This window comes from Limanda limanda, chromosome 7, assembly GCF_963576545.1.
Source record: "Limanda limanda chromosome 7, fLimLim1.1, whole genome shotgun sequence".
In the NCBI taxonomy this organism is placed as follows: Eukaryota; Metazoa; Chordata; class Actinopteri; order Pleuronectiformes; family Pleuronectidae; genus Limanda; species Limanda limanda.
Window position 1 is genome coordinate 1,431,505 of NC_083642.1, and position 17,500 is coordinate 1,449,004.

General features: G+C 43.9%; 1 protein-coding gene across 1 annotated transcript in view; it reads left to right on the forward strand.

Moving 5' to 3' along the window:
* The window catches only part of LOC133005169 (extracellular sulfatase Sulf-2-like), a 38,100-nt gene extending 21,653 nt beyond the window's left edge, over positions 1-16,447 (forward strand). Inside the window, exons 3-12 of the mRNA XM_061074763.1 lie at positions 8,517-8,746; positions 9,166-9,286; positions 9,775-9,893; positions 10,113-10,264; positions 10,804-10,973; positions 13,194-13,344; positions 13,703-13,802; positions 14,119-14,194; positions 14,723-14,851; positions 16,387-16,447. Coding sequence (XP_060930746.1) covers positions 8,587-8,746; positions 9,166-9,286; positions 9,775-9,893; positions 10,113-10,264; positions 10,804-10,973; positions 13,194-13,344; positions 13,703-13,802; positions 14,119-14,194; positions 14,723-14,851; positions 16,387-16,447 — 1,239 coding nt within the window. The 5' untranslated portion in view covers positions 8,517-8,586. The remainder of the gene's footprint in view (positions 1-8,516; positions 8,747-9,165; positions 9,287-9,774; positions 9,894-10,112; positions 10,265-10,803; positions 10,974-13,193; positions 13,345-13,702; positions 13,803-14,118; positions 14,195-14,722; positions 14,852-16,386) is intronic.
* The last annotated feature ends 1,053 nt before the right edge of the window (positions 16,448-17,500 follow it).

Consider the following 17,500-nt stretch of genomic DNA (forward strand, 5'->3'; position numbering starts at 1 on the left):
AACAACCTGACGGTTCATCACAGGATGAAGCTGCTGCTGCGACCACTTCCTGTAAACACCGAGCGTCACCATCACCACAGCAGCTTCATCTGAGCTGTGGTTTGTCTCTGGAGCTGAAGTTCCACATGAAGAACATTGACAACACAACATGAACCAGTGTGAGTCAGAGGCTGAGTTCTGTGTCAACATCACACAATACCTGCAACAACCAAAATGAATCAAATCAAACCAGACGTGATTTTTAAAAACACTGAGACAGCAGCAAGACGTTAACAACAATACGACTTCTGAGGTGGATGTCTCAGTTCATCGTTCAGGGGTTACACATTAATGACACAAGACATGAGTTTGTGTTACACACACTGAAAAATCAGTGTGTGTGTTTGTGTGTGTGCGCGTGTGTTACCCTCTGGCAGCCTGCCAACACAACTCACCTGTGTCTACACACACACACACAAACACACACACACTCTCTATAGTTGTGAGGTCATCAATACAATTCATTCCCCGGCCCCTCACCCTCACTCGAACCCTGATGTAAAGTCTTAACTCTCTAACAGGCCTGAGACAAAGTGAGGACCGGTCAGAATGTCCTCACTCCATAAAGAATATGAAAGTTTGCACATCTGAAAAGTTAGAAGGAGGATATTATTTTATGTATTTTACCAGGTGACCTCACACCATAGACACAAAGTGCAGTTCCAGGCCTGCAGGGGGCGCTGTGACCATCGCACACATGCCACTCTCTCCAAAAATGAGCTCTTTAAATTTGATTTTAAATGATCCTCAGTCAGTTTGAAGAAAACCTGCTTGCAACTGATTTTGAAACTGATTGAATGATGTCAGATTTCTTCTGATCCAGCAGTTTTAAAAGCAACATTATTATTGTTCCTTCATGAAATCACTGACGACCTCAGTGTGGACGGATAACAACAGACTCCAGGTCGAGTCCGTCCTTCTCTTCTCTAACGTGTTGTCGACTCGTGTTGTCGACTTGTGTTGTCGACTCGTGTTTCTCTGTGTGTGAGCAGCGTCTCACTCGAGGACAAAAGACCGTCCATCAATCTGATCCGTCACTCGCTCCACATGTGTCTCCGCTCGTCCTCCAGCAGAGATAAGACCCGTTCATTAGTCAGATAACTCATCTCACACTCGTCTGAATCACTTCTTCTTTCTCTCCTCACGGCTGCTCTCTCTCTCTCTCGCTCTCTTTTCATCTCGTTTCTTTCTTCCTCACTTCACTTCCTTCTTGTTTTTTTTGCTGCTTTCGACCTGCCTCTGTTTCGCACATCATGTCCGGACATTTTGTGCAGACGTCCGACACTAAGCATGTGTGTAATGAAACCACATTCACGTTTCTGCAGAAAAATAAAATAAAATCCAAACTCTAAAGCGCAGCTAGCTTCTCCTAGAGGCTGAAACGTGCATTACACTTCGTATGTTTTCAGGATTACGCAAAAACAACTTCACAGATTTCTATGAAACTTGGTGGAAGGATGATTTATGAATCAGGAAATAAAAAGTTACTTTAGGATACTTCATGGATCTTAATGAAAACAATCAGGAATATTTAGGGACGATATCTAGGAGTGAAATTTGGTTTCCAAATAATAATGTTATTCTCGACTCTCGAGCCGATTCTCAAAGTATTTGGGATCCAACACATCGTATTAAAGTAGAACCTGTGAATCCGGACCTGGAGGTTTCAGAGCAGCTCATCCTGCGACGCTACCGTCTGCAGCCGACTTGTTTAAATTTACAAGAGGATATTTCTCCCTTTATGTAAATTAGATATTTTTGTGCAAAAGTCAGCATCATCTTCGTGGCCGATGTTTGAACCTGTCTCTAACAAATCAGAGTTTCACTGCTAATCCCACTCTACACTATTTATTGTTCTTGTCTCTGCTGCGTTGTGTATTTATGCTGCGATCAGGTCTTTGTTCCATATTTACTTTTCAGCGTATATATATATTTATATATTTGTTATTTCTATGCTCTCGCAGGTTCATTTCATTAGTTCTGTGTTCACATCCACAGGGATGTGATGGATGTACAGTGATGTGTAGATGAGGCAGAGGGGGGGGGGCAGAGAGAGAGAGGGAGGACGTGGTGTGTAAATGAGGTCTTGTAATTAGATGATGTTTCTGTCTTCATGTTCTATTCACGTGTGTGTGTGTGTGTGTGTGTGTGTGTGTGTGTGTGTGTGTGTGTGTGTGTGTGTGTGTGTGTGTGTGTGTGTGTGTCTCTTAAAGGGACATACCACCCGAAACTCGACTCCCGTCTTATTATTCCTGCCTCTGGTTTAGTCATTTCCTGGAGGTCGGAGGTCGACAGTTTATGAATCCGTTTTATTATTTGATGATATGAAAGCGTGGCTGAGTCGTCATGATTGACAGCTGCGTCTGACTCGTGATTGGTTGAGAGCGTCTGATCACTGCTGCACAGCGTTCGTCTCTGATATGTTTTGGTTTCATATCACTGGACGTGTGAGGTGGAGACGTGTCGTCCATCTTTATTTACAGTATCTAAATAGTCTCCGTCTCCTCGGTTACTAAACAGCTGATTAACACAACTCTCATCAGCTGAAAGGGTTCATATGAAAATAAGAAATCTTCTCCTGGAGAGAAAATGGCCTCGAGCAACAGAAGCTTCTGACTGTGAGCGATGACTTTGGCTTTGGTCTCTATTGTAAATCAATGGGTTTGTTGGAGCTGGTTTGTTGAACCAGCTGGACCCAGTTCATCCAGATGATGTGATGATGATATAATGAGGAGAACACTGAGCGGCCTCCTGCTCAGAAAGGTTTAATGTTTTATTTTGAACAGTCACACGGTGTCCGGGTCTGAATCATTTATCTGTGTGTGGATGTGAAGACGCTCTCATCGCTGTGAAACTCTCCGGCTGCTTTATTGATGAGGAGGATCTCAGCGGCTCTGCAGGAGCATCGATGTGAAACGTCCATCGCCTCCTCACTCTGCTGCTGATGTTTCATATCACGGACGTCTCAGGGGAACCGGAGAACCTCGGTGTTTCCACCAGCTCCATCTCAAACAAACTCTGAAAGTACAGATGTCTTCTGATGTTCTCACAGCTGTGGTTCCGTCAACTTCCACTAGAACTAAAGAAAAGCTGATGGAGCTTCTTCAGATCCTGGTCACATCATCAAAATCAGGAGACTCTTGATGATGTTATTTCTTGTTGAGTTTTTCTTGATGCCGGAGAACAAAATAAAACAAGGTATCAGGATGAGTAATGATCGTGTTATAAGGGACAGCAGCTGGACTTCTGATTGACAGTAGAACCGGTTCTTCATCACAGACGGACCTGGACAGAGGTTCCATAACTCACTTCACCACCTCAGATCATTATCCACAGAATCTAAATGAGGTTCCCAGCTTCCTTCAGGAGGTTTAAGGGATTGATGAGAATGTTCTGGAGGTTCTTTAGGTTGTTCTGTGTTCAGGATGTTTTAGTCAATAGGTTCTAGTGGTTCCTCAGGAGTTTATAAAGGTTCTTTCTCCTTTTGACCCTGAAATGATTTCTGCTTCTTCTTCATCGTCTTCATCATCAATGATCAATGTCCAGACAGAAAGTTGATCAGCAAGAGGAGCGATTCTTTATTCTCTGTTTCTGTTCACCTGTAAACTGAGGAGGAGGAAGGTGAGGACCAGGGAGAAAGAAAGAGTGATGGAGAGAGAGAGAGCGAGAGAAAGAAAGAGTGATGAAGAGAGAGAGACAATAGAAAAAGAGGGTGGGAGGGAGGGATGGAAAGAGCTAGATATGGGAAGCAGAGGAGGGGGGAGGAAGAGAACAGGAGGTGTAAAAGGAGAAATTGATAGAGAGAGAGAGAGAGGGAGAGGGAGAGAGAGAGAGGGAGGAGGAGGGCGAGCGAGCAGCAGCTTAGCTGTTGTTACAACAGGAACGGGCGTGCAGTCGACGAGGGGAGAGAGAGCTGTTGCCACGGGGATTATTACTATGTCTGCTGCCGCGGCAACCGCCGACAGGACCTGAAGTGAGGGAGGTTGTCGGTTTGACACCGGACCGATCCTGCATGTGAGCAAGGCAGCTGGGATCCATGAGGCAGAGGTAGGAAGGAGAGAGAAGAAGGATGAGGAGGCTGAATGAGAGAACAGACAAAGAGTAGCAGAAAGAACGAGAGAGAGAGAGGGAGGAGGAGTGAGGGTGGAAAGTGTCTGAGAGGAAGTGAAAGGAGGAAGAGAGAAGTGTGTGAGCAGAGTTTCAGGATGTTTGTGTGTCTGGTTCCTTCACTTCAGCTCAGTGTGTCAACTCAGAAACAAACGCACACATTGAGTTTGTCTCTCGTCTCTCGTCTCTGTGGGACGTCTCTGTCTCTCAACACGAGACATCATGAACATCCTGCTGTGATTCATCTTTTAAAAAACTCCTTGTACTTTGCTTTGTTGTCAGTTTTAAAACCTAAACACTTTTAGTTTTCTAGGATTTAAAACATGGAAGAAGCTGGAGACTCTGTAGTTGATCAATTATCCAAGTTTCTGATCTTTATTCATCTGATTGTTCTGCCGCTGTGCATCGCTGCTGCTCCTCTGTTCAGCCTCTGTCTCACACACTGGGTTTTAGCTCCTGTCTCTTTAAGGCCCCCCCCCCCTCCTGATAAAGCCCACTCTACTCTGATTGGTCAACCACTTCCATCGTGTTTACGGAATGTCGGCCTCAGGGGGCGTGTCCGACCAGCTTCTGGACGTGAAATATGTAAATTGACCTTTGACCTTTCACCACCAAAATCAATAATCAATGCGATACTGCGGCTACATCATCGATGACGTCATTGGCACAAGATGGCAGCGTAGGGATCTGAGTTTACTGGACTCGTTTCTGAGAAGGGGGAGGAAGTGGATTCGTCCGCTACTGGAAACAGTTCCCAGAGAAACACTTATATATATATATATATATATATTATATTTTTGCTCTTTTGTGTGATATGAACTAACGTGAGCAGCTGTTTGAAGAAATTTAGTGACACATAATTTAAAGTATGAAACTACAGGTGTGAGAAGTTTGTAAAGATGTACGTCTTCAGTTTGAACCAATGAGCTGCGACCTCAGGGAATCGAACGTGTGGACGAACTGACTCGTTGGTTTGTTTTGTGTCCCGAGCTGAGAGGAGCAAACACAAGAAGGTTTTCAGTTTCATTCTTCTTCTTCTTCTCCAAATAACTCTGTAAAATGATACGAGTGTGAATCCTGCACAAGACTTCCCTGACAGAGACGTGAGGTTTCAGATCAGTTTCATCGGCTCCGTCCAGAACACTGATGCAGCTTAAACACTTTGTATTACACAGTCATTTGTTATTTAAGTTTTCTAAGCCCACGTAGGTGATGACGACAGGACAAACTAAATTCTTTAGTCCTTAAATTACAACGTAAAACCAAAACGAACAGATCGAATGAAACAATGGAACAAACACGTGAAGCTTCAGATTCTCACGTTTCTGTCTTCGGTTTCGAGAATAGAGAGAAAACAGTTGCTGATGAAAGTTGTCGACTGGACATGAATCCAGAAGAAACATCAGCTGACATGTTTATTGATAACAGGAGATATCAGCTGACATGTTGATCTGTCTACATGTGACACGTATGATGTGATGTATGAGCAGACACAGCTGGCTCCGTCAGATTGGACCGAGAGGCTAATCTGTTACCATGGCAACCACAACATATCACTGGCCACTTTGGAGCTGACCTCTGACCTCTCACCTGGTCTCTGGGAGTCGTATTAAAACCTTAACGAGTCGCTAGCGTATCTCTTCATTGACATTCACCGACACATTGAGCCGCTCGGCGACCAGCTGCACCGGCGCCGCGGCGACACCCACAGCTCATGAATATTAATGAGCAGGTAGATGGACGAGCCGGAGCCAGAGGGGGGGGGGGCGCGTGGGGATGACAGACGACAGGACTCCTGGTCCCTGGGGCGTCTGGCGCTGGTTCCCAGTTCAGAGGAGCGTGACTGCACGTGTCCGAGCGCATGATGAAGCTCTGATAACAGGATGTGGCCAAAAGTCTGTGGACACGTTAGGATCCTGGTGAATGAGACGTGACGGAGACGTGAATCCGTCTCCGCTGTCAGAAGCAGGTCTGACTTTAAACTCTGGAGACTTTCCTCCATAAACCTGTTTATAAGTCAGGCTTCCATCTGAATTCAACTGATTTTAGAAAAGAAAAAATGCTAATTAATGCTGGTTCCTGTGCCGTTATGCTAATTTTAGGAGTCGGTTCATCAAGATAAATAACTGGTGGCAGTAATTTCCTGTCGGTGCGAAGCGACGCGAGCAGACGAGGATCCAGACAAAGTGTGAGAGAGAGAGAGAGAGAGAGAGAGAAGAGAGAGAGAGAGAGAGAGAGAGAGAGAGAGAGAGAGAGAGAGAGAGAGAGAGAGAGAGAGAGAGAGAGAGAGAGAGAGAGAGAGAGACTTTCAACTTCAATCAGAAAACCATCTCTGAGACAAATGTATTTAATGTGTACTTTGATTTTTTTAACATGACCTGTACCGGAGCCGGCCATCAGGGGGCGATCAAGATTTCAGTTTTGGGAGCTGTGATGTCGTCCATCTTTATTTACAGTCTTTAGTCGAACCATCAGCCAATCAGAGCTTAGCTGTGTTAGATTATATCTCTTTAAAAGGTCAAATGTTTTTTTTGTGGTTCATCCATCAGGACCAGGCTGTCCACATACCTTTGGCCATATTAGTGTGCGTTAAGTTTCAGATTCATAATCTTTTTTAAACAGTTTTTTCAGTCAAAACGTTTTGTTAAAAATTAATCATCCCTTAATATGCTGCAAACTTAAAAACTCCATATAATCAAAAATGGCTTAAATGGCAAAACTTCATCTCCGTTGAATTTTAATCGTAAATAACCTTAAAAAATCAACTTTAACTAAACTGTCGACTCATTAGAATCCTCAGAGGGAATAATTAGTTTCATCGTAACTTAAAGTGATTTCAGATTGGATGTGTTATTGAGTTCTGGTGTTCACCGGTTCACTGCTCCTGAGGCTGAGGTGACGAGACACGATTCCACGGCTCAGAGGAAAAGATCTGAATATCAAGTCTAACAAACTCTCTGGCAGCAGCAGCAGCTTGAATTCAGCTGGAATCCATGAATATGAAATGAAAGAATGTGACTTGGTTTAAAACATCTGCTTCAAAACAGCTGCTTCAAATCAGTGAGTTGGAAAAAGCTTCACCTGCAAACAGATAAACCTCACGTGAGTGTGTTTGTGTTCCTGACGAGGAACTGAACCTTCTGCCTCGTCCACTGGAGCTGCTGGGAAATCCTTTGACCACCGAGAGTCACCAGGAGGATGAGATGAGATCAAATCAACGTGAAACCACGTTTGAAAACGTTTTTATGAGCAGAATAAAAACAGTGAAATCTTCTCTTTCTGCCTCTTTTCAGTCGACAAACGATAAAACCGCGTCTGACAGAACCACGGAAAACTCAAGATCAATCACATGAGCTCAATTAATCAATTAATCAATTAATCAAATCCATTGATCCTGTTGATGATGAGCTAACGCAGCTGTGGCTCTTCTCTCCTGCTGCTGTGAAGCAGCGACAGATATAATCCCGTCGCTGGCGTCGAGGCTGCGTCTGGTCTCAGGTCAGTTTTTAGGTCAGTTTGCTAATGAGGCCGTGACATAAGAGAACATGGTGAGCTGGATTACTGACAGAGTTAAAACAGGGTCAGTGCAGGACGGGACACGTGGAGCAACATCTGGACCGCTCCGCTTCAGGCCAGATGTTGCTTCATCGTCAGGATCCAGAAACCGGGTCCAAACATTCTGCTGTTCTCAAACTCTCCGTTCAACAAGGACCTTTGTTTGTTTGATGGTTTTTCAGCAGAATTTCTCGAGCAGTTGAGAAGTGACAATGCAGATGAGAAGTGATCCAGATGAGAAGTGATCCAGATGAGAAGTGATCCAGATGAGGAGTGATCCAGATGTGGTTTGAGAAGGAGACTCGAGCTGGAGAGCAACTCGCCACATGAGGTCACATCATCAGCTTCTCAGGGAATAAAGTGTCGATGCTGATGAAACATATCAGACATCTTTGTGTTTGGATCCGTGGTTTATTGAGATCACTGAATCACTTTCTATAAGATCATGTGATTCATCAGATTCTGTCTCTGATTCAAGAAACTTCTTCAGGACTTTCTGACCTTTTTTTTGAAGCTTTTCTTGCGTTTAGTCGTTGTTCTTCGTTGTTTTCGACTCGTCTGTGAATGATGACGATCAGTGACTCAACTTTCATCTGGGTTTATTTTAATAAAGATGCAACTGAGTTATAAACAAGAAAAGTAGATGGAGAAAGTTTGTGTTTGTTTGTAAACATCCGAGAGCAACAGAAGACTGCAGCCGTCTCACCAGGGGAAACCAGCGGTTGATTGACGGTTCACTATAGATTCAAACCTTCACTCAGACGTCACAGGTTCGATTCCTGCAGCAGCTGAACTAGACTCTTTGTTTTTTCCAGAATCGGAGGATCCCGGAGGAAGCAGCTGATTGGTTGATCTTTTTAAGGAGGCTGGGAGGGGTTGAAGGCCATGGCAGGCCGACTCCTCCTCTTCCTGTTCGTCTCGGCGACATTCGGCCACGCTCACTTCCAGTCCAACCAGCGTCTTAAGCCCCGCCTCCAGAGAGACCGACGCAACATCCGACCGAACATCATCCTGATCCTGACGGACGACCAGGACCTGGAGCTCGGTAACTGATCCTTTACTGTTTGTTATTATTGTCACTGAAACTAACAATGTTCAAGCTGATAAAACATAAAATCTTTTATCTCGGAAATTTAATGAGCAATAATAAACTTTTTGTGTAGACACTGTTTACAACTAGAACTTCTCTGAGTAGAGCTCGTACCTTCACCCACGTCCAGCAGTCAAATTCAATCAAGCATCAAATCACACTCACTAATAAATACCTCTCTGAATATGTCTGATTTATATCCATGAATTATTCTCTATGAAATCCATGTTGTTGTTTTTTAAATCCACGGTTTTATATTCTTCTAACAGTTGCACTTTCTCTCTCTCTCTCTCTCTCTCTCTCTCTCTCTCTCTCTCTCTCTCTCTCTCGTTCTCACTCTCTCCCTCTCTCTCTCTCTCTCTCTCTCTCTGAAGGTTCGATGCAGGCCATGAATAAGACTCGCCGCATCATGGAGGAGGGCGGGACTTCTTTCTCGAACGCTTTCGTGACCACGCCCATGTGCTGTCCGTCACGTTCGAGCATGCTCACAGGAAAGTAAGTCACTGACTCACTGAGGTTTAATGTGTTGATCCTTTTCTTTGCTCTTCGTTATGAAAACTACGAAATCAGAACAAAGACTTTTCAAATCCGACATAAAGAAGCTTCAGAGAAACACGTGAACGCACGATGAGTTTCCTGTTCTCTCCGCTCAGATGAGAGTTGAGATATCTTGTTCCTCAACTTTGTTTTTTATGTGTCTGGACAAGTTCCTCAATTTGATCGAAGCAAAACACTAAATCTACACAACTGCAATTATAATGTGATTGAATAGAATATAAAGCTTCTGTGTGTGTTAGTGACATCTAGTGGTGACGTTATGTATTGCAACCAACCGACAAACCACCTTTGAGAGGAACTACAGCGTCGTAACATTGTGAAAGTGTTTCGTTTGTCTGTGAGTTTGATAAAATGAAGATTATATTTCATATCTGTCGAATATGTTTTTTTAAATGACCGATTTATTCTTCTGCTCCTTTGTTCAGGTACGTCCACAATCACAACACGTACACCAACAACGAGAACTGCTCCTCGATGTCATGGCAACGGCAGCACGAGCCGCGGAGCTTCGGGGTTTATCTCAACAACACTGGATATAGGACAGGTAGAGCAACACACACACACACACACACACAGACACACACACACACATACAAACACACACAAACACACACGCAATCCCACACAGGCTACACAATAAGGCTGAGGTCTTAATAAAAAAGTGATTAAAGAGTATGAATCTGTGTGTGTGTGTGTGTGTGTTTGTGTGTGTGTGTGTGTGTGTGTGTGTGTGTGTGTGTCTGTGTGTGTGTGTCCTCTCCAGCGTTCTTCGGGAAGTACCTGAATGAGTACAACGGCACGTACGTCCCCCCCGGCTGGAGGGAGTGGCTCGGCTTGGTGAAGAACAGTCGCTTCTACAACTACACACTGAGTCGCAACGGAGTCCGAGAGAAACACGGAGCGCAGTACCCGCAGGCAGGGACACACACACACACACACACACACAGAGACACACACAGACACACACACACAGACACACACACACACACAGACATACACAGACACACACACACACCTGGGTTTTAATGAGCAGTGTATTGATCTGTTCTGTCAGAAGTTTTGACTGAATTCAGCTTCTCCAGGAACATTTCAAACTTCCTCAGAACTTCAGATCCTGATTTCTTCTTCTGATCCGTTTTGATTCGGACGTCTTGTTTCACTTCTGCCTTCGCTCAGGAAATCCTGTCGTTTAGAACAAGACCTTAAAAACTTCATGAAATATGAAAACAACAGCACATTAATATGTATTGAGAATAATAAACCAGAAACATTTGCAAAGAAAAAATATAATTCAACCAGAAAAGTTTTTTATGTTTATGTTGTATGTTAAAATGTCAAAGTGATATTTTATTGAGATGATGATGATGATGATGATGATGATGATGATGATGATGATGATGATGATGATGATGATGATGATGATGATGATGATGATGATACTCATGTGTTCTCAGGACTACTTGACCGACCTCATCACAGCCGAGTCGATCCGTTACTTCCGCTTCTCCAAGCGAGTCTATCCTCACCGCCCGGTTCTGATGGTTCTGAGCCACGCGGCGCCGCACGGCCCCGAGGACTCAGCGCCGCAGTACAGCACGGCCTTCCCCAACGCATCACAGCACATGTAGGCCCACACACACACACACACACACACACACACACACACACACACACACACACAATAAGCCTAAACCACTGTAGTATAATCCAGCTGAACAATAGAGCAGCTCTGTTCTGCACCACAGGATTAATCCTGCTGCAACACAACTAAAACTACACAAACCTCCTTGTTGAATGCGTGTGTGTGTGTTTGTTTGTGTGTGTATGTGTTAATGAATATGAATACATAGGGTTCATTTTCTTAATTGATTATGAGGTGACAGTCAGGTGGGACAGACAGACAGACAGACAGACAGACAGACAGACAGACAGACAGACAGACAGACAGACAGACAGACAGACAGACAGACAGACAGACAGACAGACAGACAGACAGACAGACAGACAGACAGACAGACAGACAGACAGACAGACAGACAGACAGACAGACAGACAGACAGACAGACAGACAGACAGACAGACAGACAGACAGACAGACAGACAGACAGACAGACAGACAGACAGACAGACAGACAGCTCACCAGGCTCTTTGTGAAGGTTTCTCTATTTCTGTCACAGAAGTTCGTCTGTAAACTCACGGAGGGTCTGAGCACTCGAAGCTGTTTGATCCACGTTCAACTGTTGAATTAAATTTATCTTCCAGCACAGACGAGTTTTCCTGATTCAAACTCTAAATATCATCTTGTTTGTGGATCACGTGTTTATGTTTGATTCTTGTGAACAGAACAAACCCGACGACAGAAACAGAATCGATTAGAATCAGATTTTCGGATATATATTCAGTATTTTGAAGATATGTGTTGAATTTAGACTTGATTTAGTTTCTTCCTTCAGTCACGTAAACAGTGAGCAGCTGTAATAATCAAGCTGTGGATGACATTAGTGCATTAAACCCTTTAAAAATAAGCACATGTCAAGAGGGGGGGGGGGACATGTGTCATCACTCCATCCATTGGTCGGGAGTGTTTGTGTTTTATACATCTTCTCCTGTGTAAATGATCTCAGGTTATAAAAGCAGTGACATCATGACGTGTGTCCGTCCTGTCGTCGTCAGGATGAATAAAGTTTTCCTGATGATGTGATGTTCACAGTGAACCAGGCAGATGCAGATGTTTCCAGATGTTCAGTCAGGAGGAAGTGAGGCTGCAGAGTCGAACTCAGATTCACGTTTCAGGTTATTTCTGTCCCGATGCAGAAGTTTAATTATGTAGCTGCTGAGGAGACGAGCGAGCAAGGAGACAAGGGAACGAGGAGATGAGGAGATGAGGAGACGAGGGAGTGAGGAGACGAGGAGACGAGTGAACAAGGAGACGAGGGAACGAGTAGTGAGACGGGAGTTATTCATTATCCACGCTGTGTGTGGGGGTCCACGTACTACTGACACTGTGGGGACCCGTTACACACTCACATTATGGGGACGTGTCCTCCTTGTAGGGACATAATCAGAAAGTCTTATTATATTATGATGTGAGGAGATGTTTTAGGTTTAAGGTCGTCTAAGTTTTGGATTAAAAGCCGGCGCATGCTTCTGCGTTTTCACAGGACCGGAAGCGTAAGAGCCCTTCCGGGCCCCTTAAGTACTTACGTATTCCTTCTTACGTGCTTACGTGCGTCGCCCAATTTTTCTAACTAGATGGTAAAGCTCCGCAAGCCGGCAAGGGCTGTGATTGGTCGGCTAACTACATCATTTCCGGGGTCGCATTTCCGGTTCATGCCCGATAATACCGGCGGAAACCACGGAAGATTAAGAAGAACGAATATGGACCAAATAGAAAAGCACTTGGCAGAAGAGATCCGAAACTATGACCACTAGTATAACCCGTCACTAACCGGCGGATTTGTCCACGAGAAAAAGGCTCTGAGGAGCCGCCGTGGCGATGTCAATAAACTTCGACAAAAAACATTACTCCACCTAGTGGTCTGGCGGGGAATTGCATGGCAACACGCGCAACGCTTGGAAAACCATGAATGACAACGAGTCCTGCGTCACAACTGCGTGAAAAGCCGCAGTCGCCGTTGCAGAAGCATGCGCCGGCCTTAAGTTATCATTCAGGTATTGTTGGGTTTAAGTTCACTGCCACGGATGAAAGGACAAACTGAACGGTCTGTTCTGTCTTTCTCAGATTTCTGACGATAATGAAACAAACTTTTCAGGAACATCTGCTGACCTTTGTCCTCATGTCTCTGTCCTCCCTTGTGTCTCTGTCCTCTCTCATGTCTCCAGAACTCCCAGTTATAATTACGCTCCGAACCAGGACAAGCACTGGATCATGCGTTACACTGGAGCCATGAAGCCGATCCACATGGAGTTCACCAACATGCTGCAGAGGAAACGACTGCAGACGCTTCTGTCTGTGGACGACAGCATGGAGAAGGTAGACAGACACACACACACAGACACACACACACACACACACACACAAACACACACATAGGCTGCCTCTCAGTTCCGTCCCTTTCATGTGAACTCATTATCTTAAGAACGTCTCAAGGACATTTCTTTAAATTTGGTACAAACGTGATCTCAAGTCCGTCTTTAGGAACTTTCTTCATATTTTGACCAGTTGTCACTTGGACTCAAAGATGAACTGATTCGATTTAAGAGGTCAAAGGTCAAAAGTCACAGTGACATCATCTTTTTGTGAATGTACCATGTCAGAAACATGTGGAGGGACTGAAACTGTTTGTAGTTTCTCTCCCAGCAGAAGTTGAGGTGTGTCTTCTTGTCCTCAGCTGTACAACATGCTGGTGGAGACGGGCGAGCTGGAGAACACGTACATCATCTACACGTCGGATCACGGCTACCACATCGGACAGTTCGGACTCGTCAAAGGTGAGAAACTGAGAAACGAAGATGAATGAGAAGACGAATGACAAACTTCTCAGAGCAGGAAACGGTCATAACAAGTTTCACATTAAAACAAAACCATCAGACCTTTGTTTTATCTTCAGATGAGTTTTGTTCAGTTGTTATATTTTCAAACCTGCAGAAATCTGTAGTTTTAATCAAGACGACAGACAGACAGATTTATATATCATATATATATATATATTAAATATCACATTATTAGACCTGTGTGTGATCAGACATCCTGTGATTGGTTAAGAGTAAACGTAAATCGTGCTTCACTTCCTGTCTGTGTCCGCAGGTAAATCCATGCCGTACGAGTTCGACATCAGGGTCCCGTTCTTCATCAGAGGACCGAACGTGGAGCAAGGCAGCATGTGAGGGTGCACACACACACACACACACACACACACACACACACACACACACACAGCACTGTGTTTATTTGTGGTAAAGTAGATTATCAGAGTCAGAGCTGTTCCACGAGGGGATCAGGAGTTCATGAGGAAACAGTTTTTCCTTCTCAACATCAACATACAAGATATTTAACACTTGCTTTTCACAATAAAGTTCTTTACAGAACAACACCTGAGCTACAAATATGAATTCATCACCTGACTCAGATTCATTTTACTTTAAAACACTAATTCACTACAAACATTACATGTGATTTTAATATGATTTAACTCTTTGTCACTCCTCCACACCAGCGACCCCTAGTGGCCAGAGGCGTTATGTTTTACATCTGTTGCTTTGTTAAGGGAATTTATCAAATTTGACACAATATAGAAGCTGATAAAACTCTATATACACAAAGTATATGTTCTATTGTTTATGTTTGTGTGTGTGTGTGTGTGTGTGTGTGTGTGTGTGTGTGTGTGTGTGTGTGTGTGTGTGTGTGTCAGTAACCCTCACATGGTGCTGAACATCGATCTCGCTCCGACCATCCTGGACATCGCCGGCCTCGACACTCCTCCGGACATGGACGGGAAGTCGATACTGTCTCTACTGGACACTGACAAGCCTGCCAACAGGTACACACACACACACACACACACCCAAAAACACACACACACACACACACACAAAAACACACACACACACACACACACACACACACACACACACACACAAACACACACACACACACACACATTAATTCATACTCACACACAAATAACAACCTTGGAATCCAGCGCAGGGAAAGGTAGGTTTATTTATAAAGCATCACTGAGACACAAGGTCAATTATTCATTAGTAATAAGACATTAAAAAACATTAAGATTGTGTTGAACAGACAATTAACACAAGGTGATTCAAAGTGCACAGTAGATAGAGCAATAAAAGAAGTTTAAAGAATATAAACAAGATAATTAAAGTATAAATAAAAGAATCAAAGGAAGATACGTCTTTGATTCTTTTATTGTTAAGATGCAGGAAACCTCAGTAAACTCAGACGGCGACCATCACCCGCTCACGACAGGAAACACCGGCGTTCAGCATCAGAGAAGAAACCAGGAGCTTTGGTTCTATTTGAACTCAGCTCGATGAAAAGTCTGGTTCCTAGAACTTCGTATGAAGATTCTAGTAAATTAGAATTTTAAGTGGTGAATATAAAAGTCCGCTGAGCTCTTGACTGTTTGTTTCCTCCTCGACACAGTGATGTGATAATCAGCTTGTTGAAGGTCAGAGACTCGGTGAACAGGAACTTCACCAGAATGTAAATCACCGACGTCTCTCAGCTGTAACGACCTCATTTAAACACCTGGGGGCGCCGCCCATCCTTAACACACAGAACCATCTGCTTCGCCTGAAGGGAAACAAATGAATATTTATTATGATCAGAGAAGAGGGGAAGGGGAAGGTGAAGGTGAAGGTCGGAACCAGATAACCATGAGACGAGCTGTCAAAATAAGAGTCTTCACACCAGACCGCTGTCAAAGTAAAAGTCTTTATTCTTAATGAAAGACAGAAATGTGTTAGATAGAAAATACTTTGTCCTCATGTCTTAGTGTTGGTGACACCCAGTGGCTGAAGGCGGTATGGTTTCAGGTCGCCCTGGATGTGAACACGTTATCTCAAGAACAGCCTGAAGGACTTTCTCTAAACAATGAACTGCTTGGATTTGGGTGGTGGGAGGTCAAAGGTCAAGGTTTCTGTGACCTTGTGAAAACAATATCTCAGGAAAACCTTCAGGAAATCTGACCAGTTGTCGCCTGGACTCATGAACCTGAACCGGTTGGTGTTAGCATACGACTGCAGAGCTGTAATTCTATTGTTCAGGTTGATCTTAAATGACAGTTTCCCTTAGTTTTTACAAAGATAAATTTTCAATGTGAGGACGGTTGGAAAAAGTCCTGCAGTCGTTTCCACTGTAGTGAAAAGCTGCTGTTTCCTCTGCAGCAGGAGAGAAATGTTCCTGAAGAGCTAAAAACAACAAGATGGAGCCAGATCTATATCTATATCTATGTAGATATAGATATAAATGAACGCATGTGACAGAGAGATGAAGCACAACCAGAAATGAACTTTGATAAACATTGTTAAATTACTTCTTCTACTTCTCCAGGTTTCAGTTGAACAAAAAGACGAAGGTGTGGAGAGATTCATTTCTGGTGGAGAGAGGGTAAATATCTGTAAATAAAGACGACCAGCGTCTGTATATAAATATGATCACTGACTCTATATGAATCATATTTTGCTCTGTTAACAGGAAGTTGCTCCACCAGCGAGTGGAGGGAAAGGAAGTGACCCAGGAGGAGAACTTCCTGCCCAAACACCAGCGAGTGAAAGATCTGTGTCAGAGAGCCGAGTACCAGACGCCCTGTCAGCAGAGTGGACAGGTGACACAGGAAATACTTTATTACTAGTACTGGAGTACTACTCGTGATACCATTACTTCAGATCCTATTACTTTACTCTCAATTTAAATTTGAACTACAGTTACTTTTCTTTAGATTACTTCTCTTACCGATATTTTGACTCCTGATCCAGTTAATTTACATCCTGAACTTGTTTCTAATCACGTTATTCTCCTCATTCACGATTTACATGAAGAAACATTGATTTCGTGTTCACGCAGTTTTCAGACGTTAGTAACGACAGAGCGCAGGAGTTTCCTGTTGATCCTCAGTAGAGCTTCTCTGGAAGAACTGTAGGAAACTGTGGAGATGATAAACAGAAGGAGACTTAAAGGAAACAGAGGAGAGGATCAGAGGCTTCTGTCTGAGAGATGAGAACCAGATGTGATCCGACAGATTCAGGAACAGCCGTGATGACGAGGAGGAGACATGCACCCAATTGTGTGTGTGTCTGTGTGTACGTGTGTGTACGTGTGTGTACGTGTGTGTGTATGTGTGTGTGTGTTATGCTTGTTCGAGGTTAATTGCAATTGTCAAAAAAAAACCTTAAGGCAGTTGATTAGTCTCTTAATGACGGTGTCTGTCGGCTGCTGGATGGCTCTGATAAACAGCCTGTAGAGAAGTGTGTGTGTGTGTGTGTGTGTGTGTGTGTGTGTGTGTGTGTGTGTGTGTGTGTGTGTGTGTGTGTGTGTGTGTGTGTGTTTGTGTCTCTGTGTGTGTCTGTGTGTGTGATTAACGAGCCAGACATTTGTCTCTCTTTAATAACTGTGGGCAACAGAAGAAACTCATTCAGCTCCTGTTAATGAACAACTGCAGGGCGAC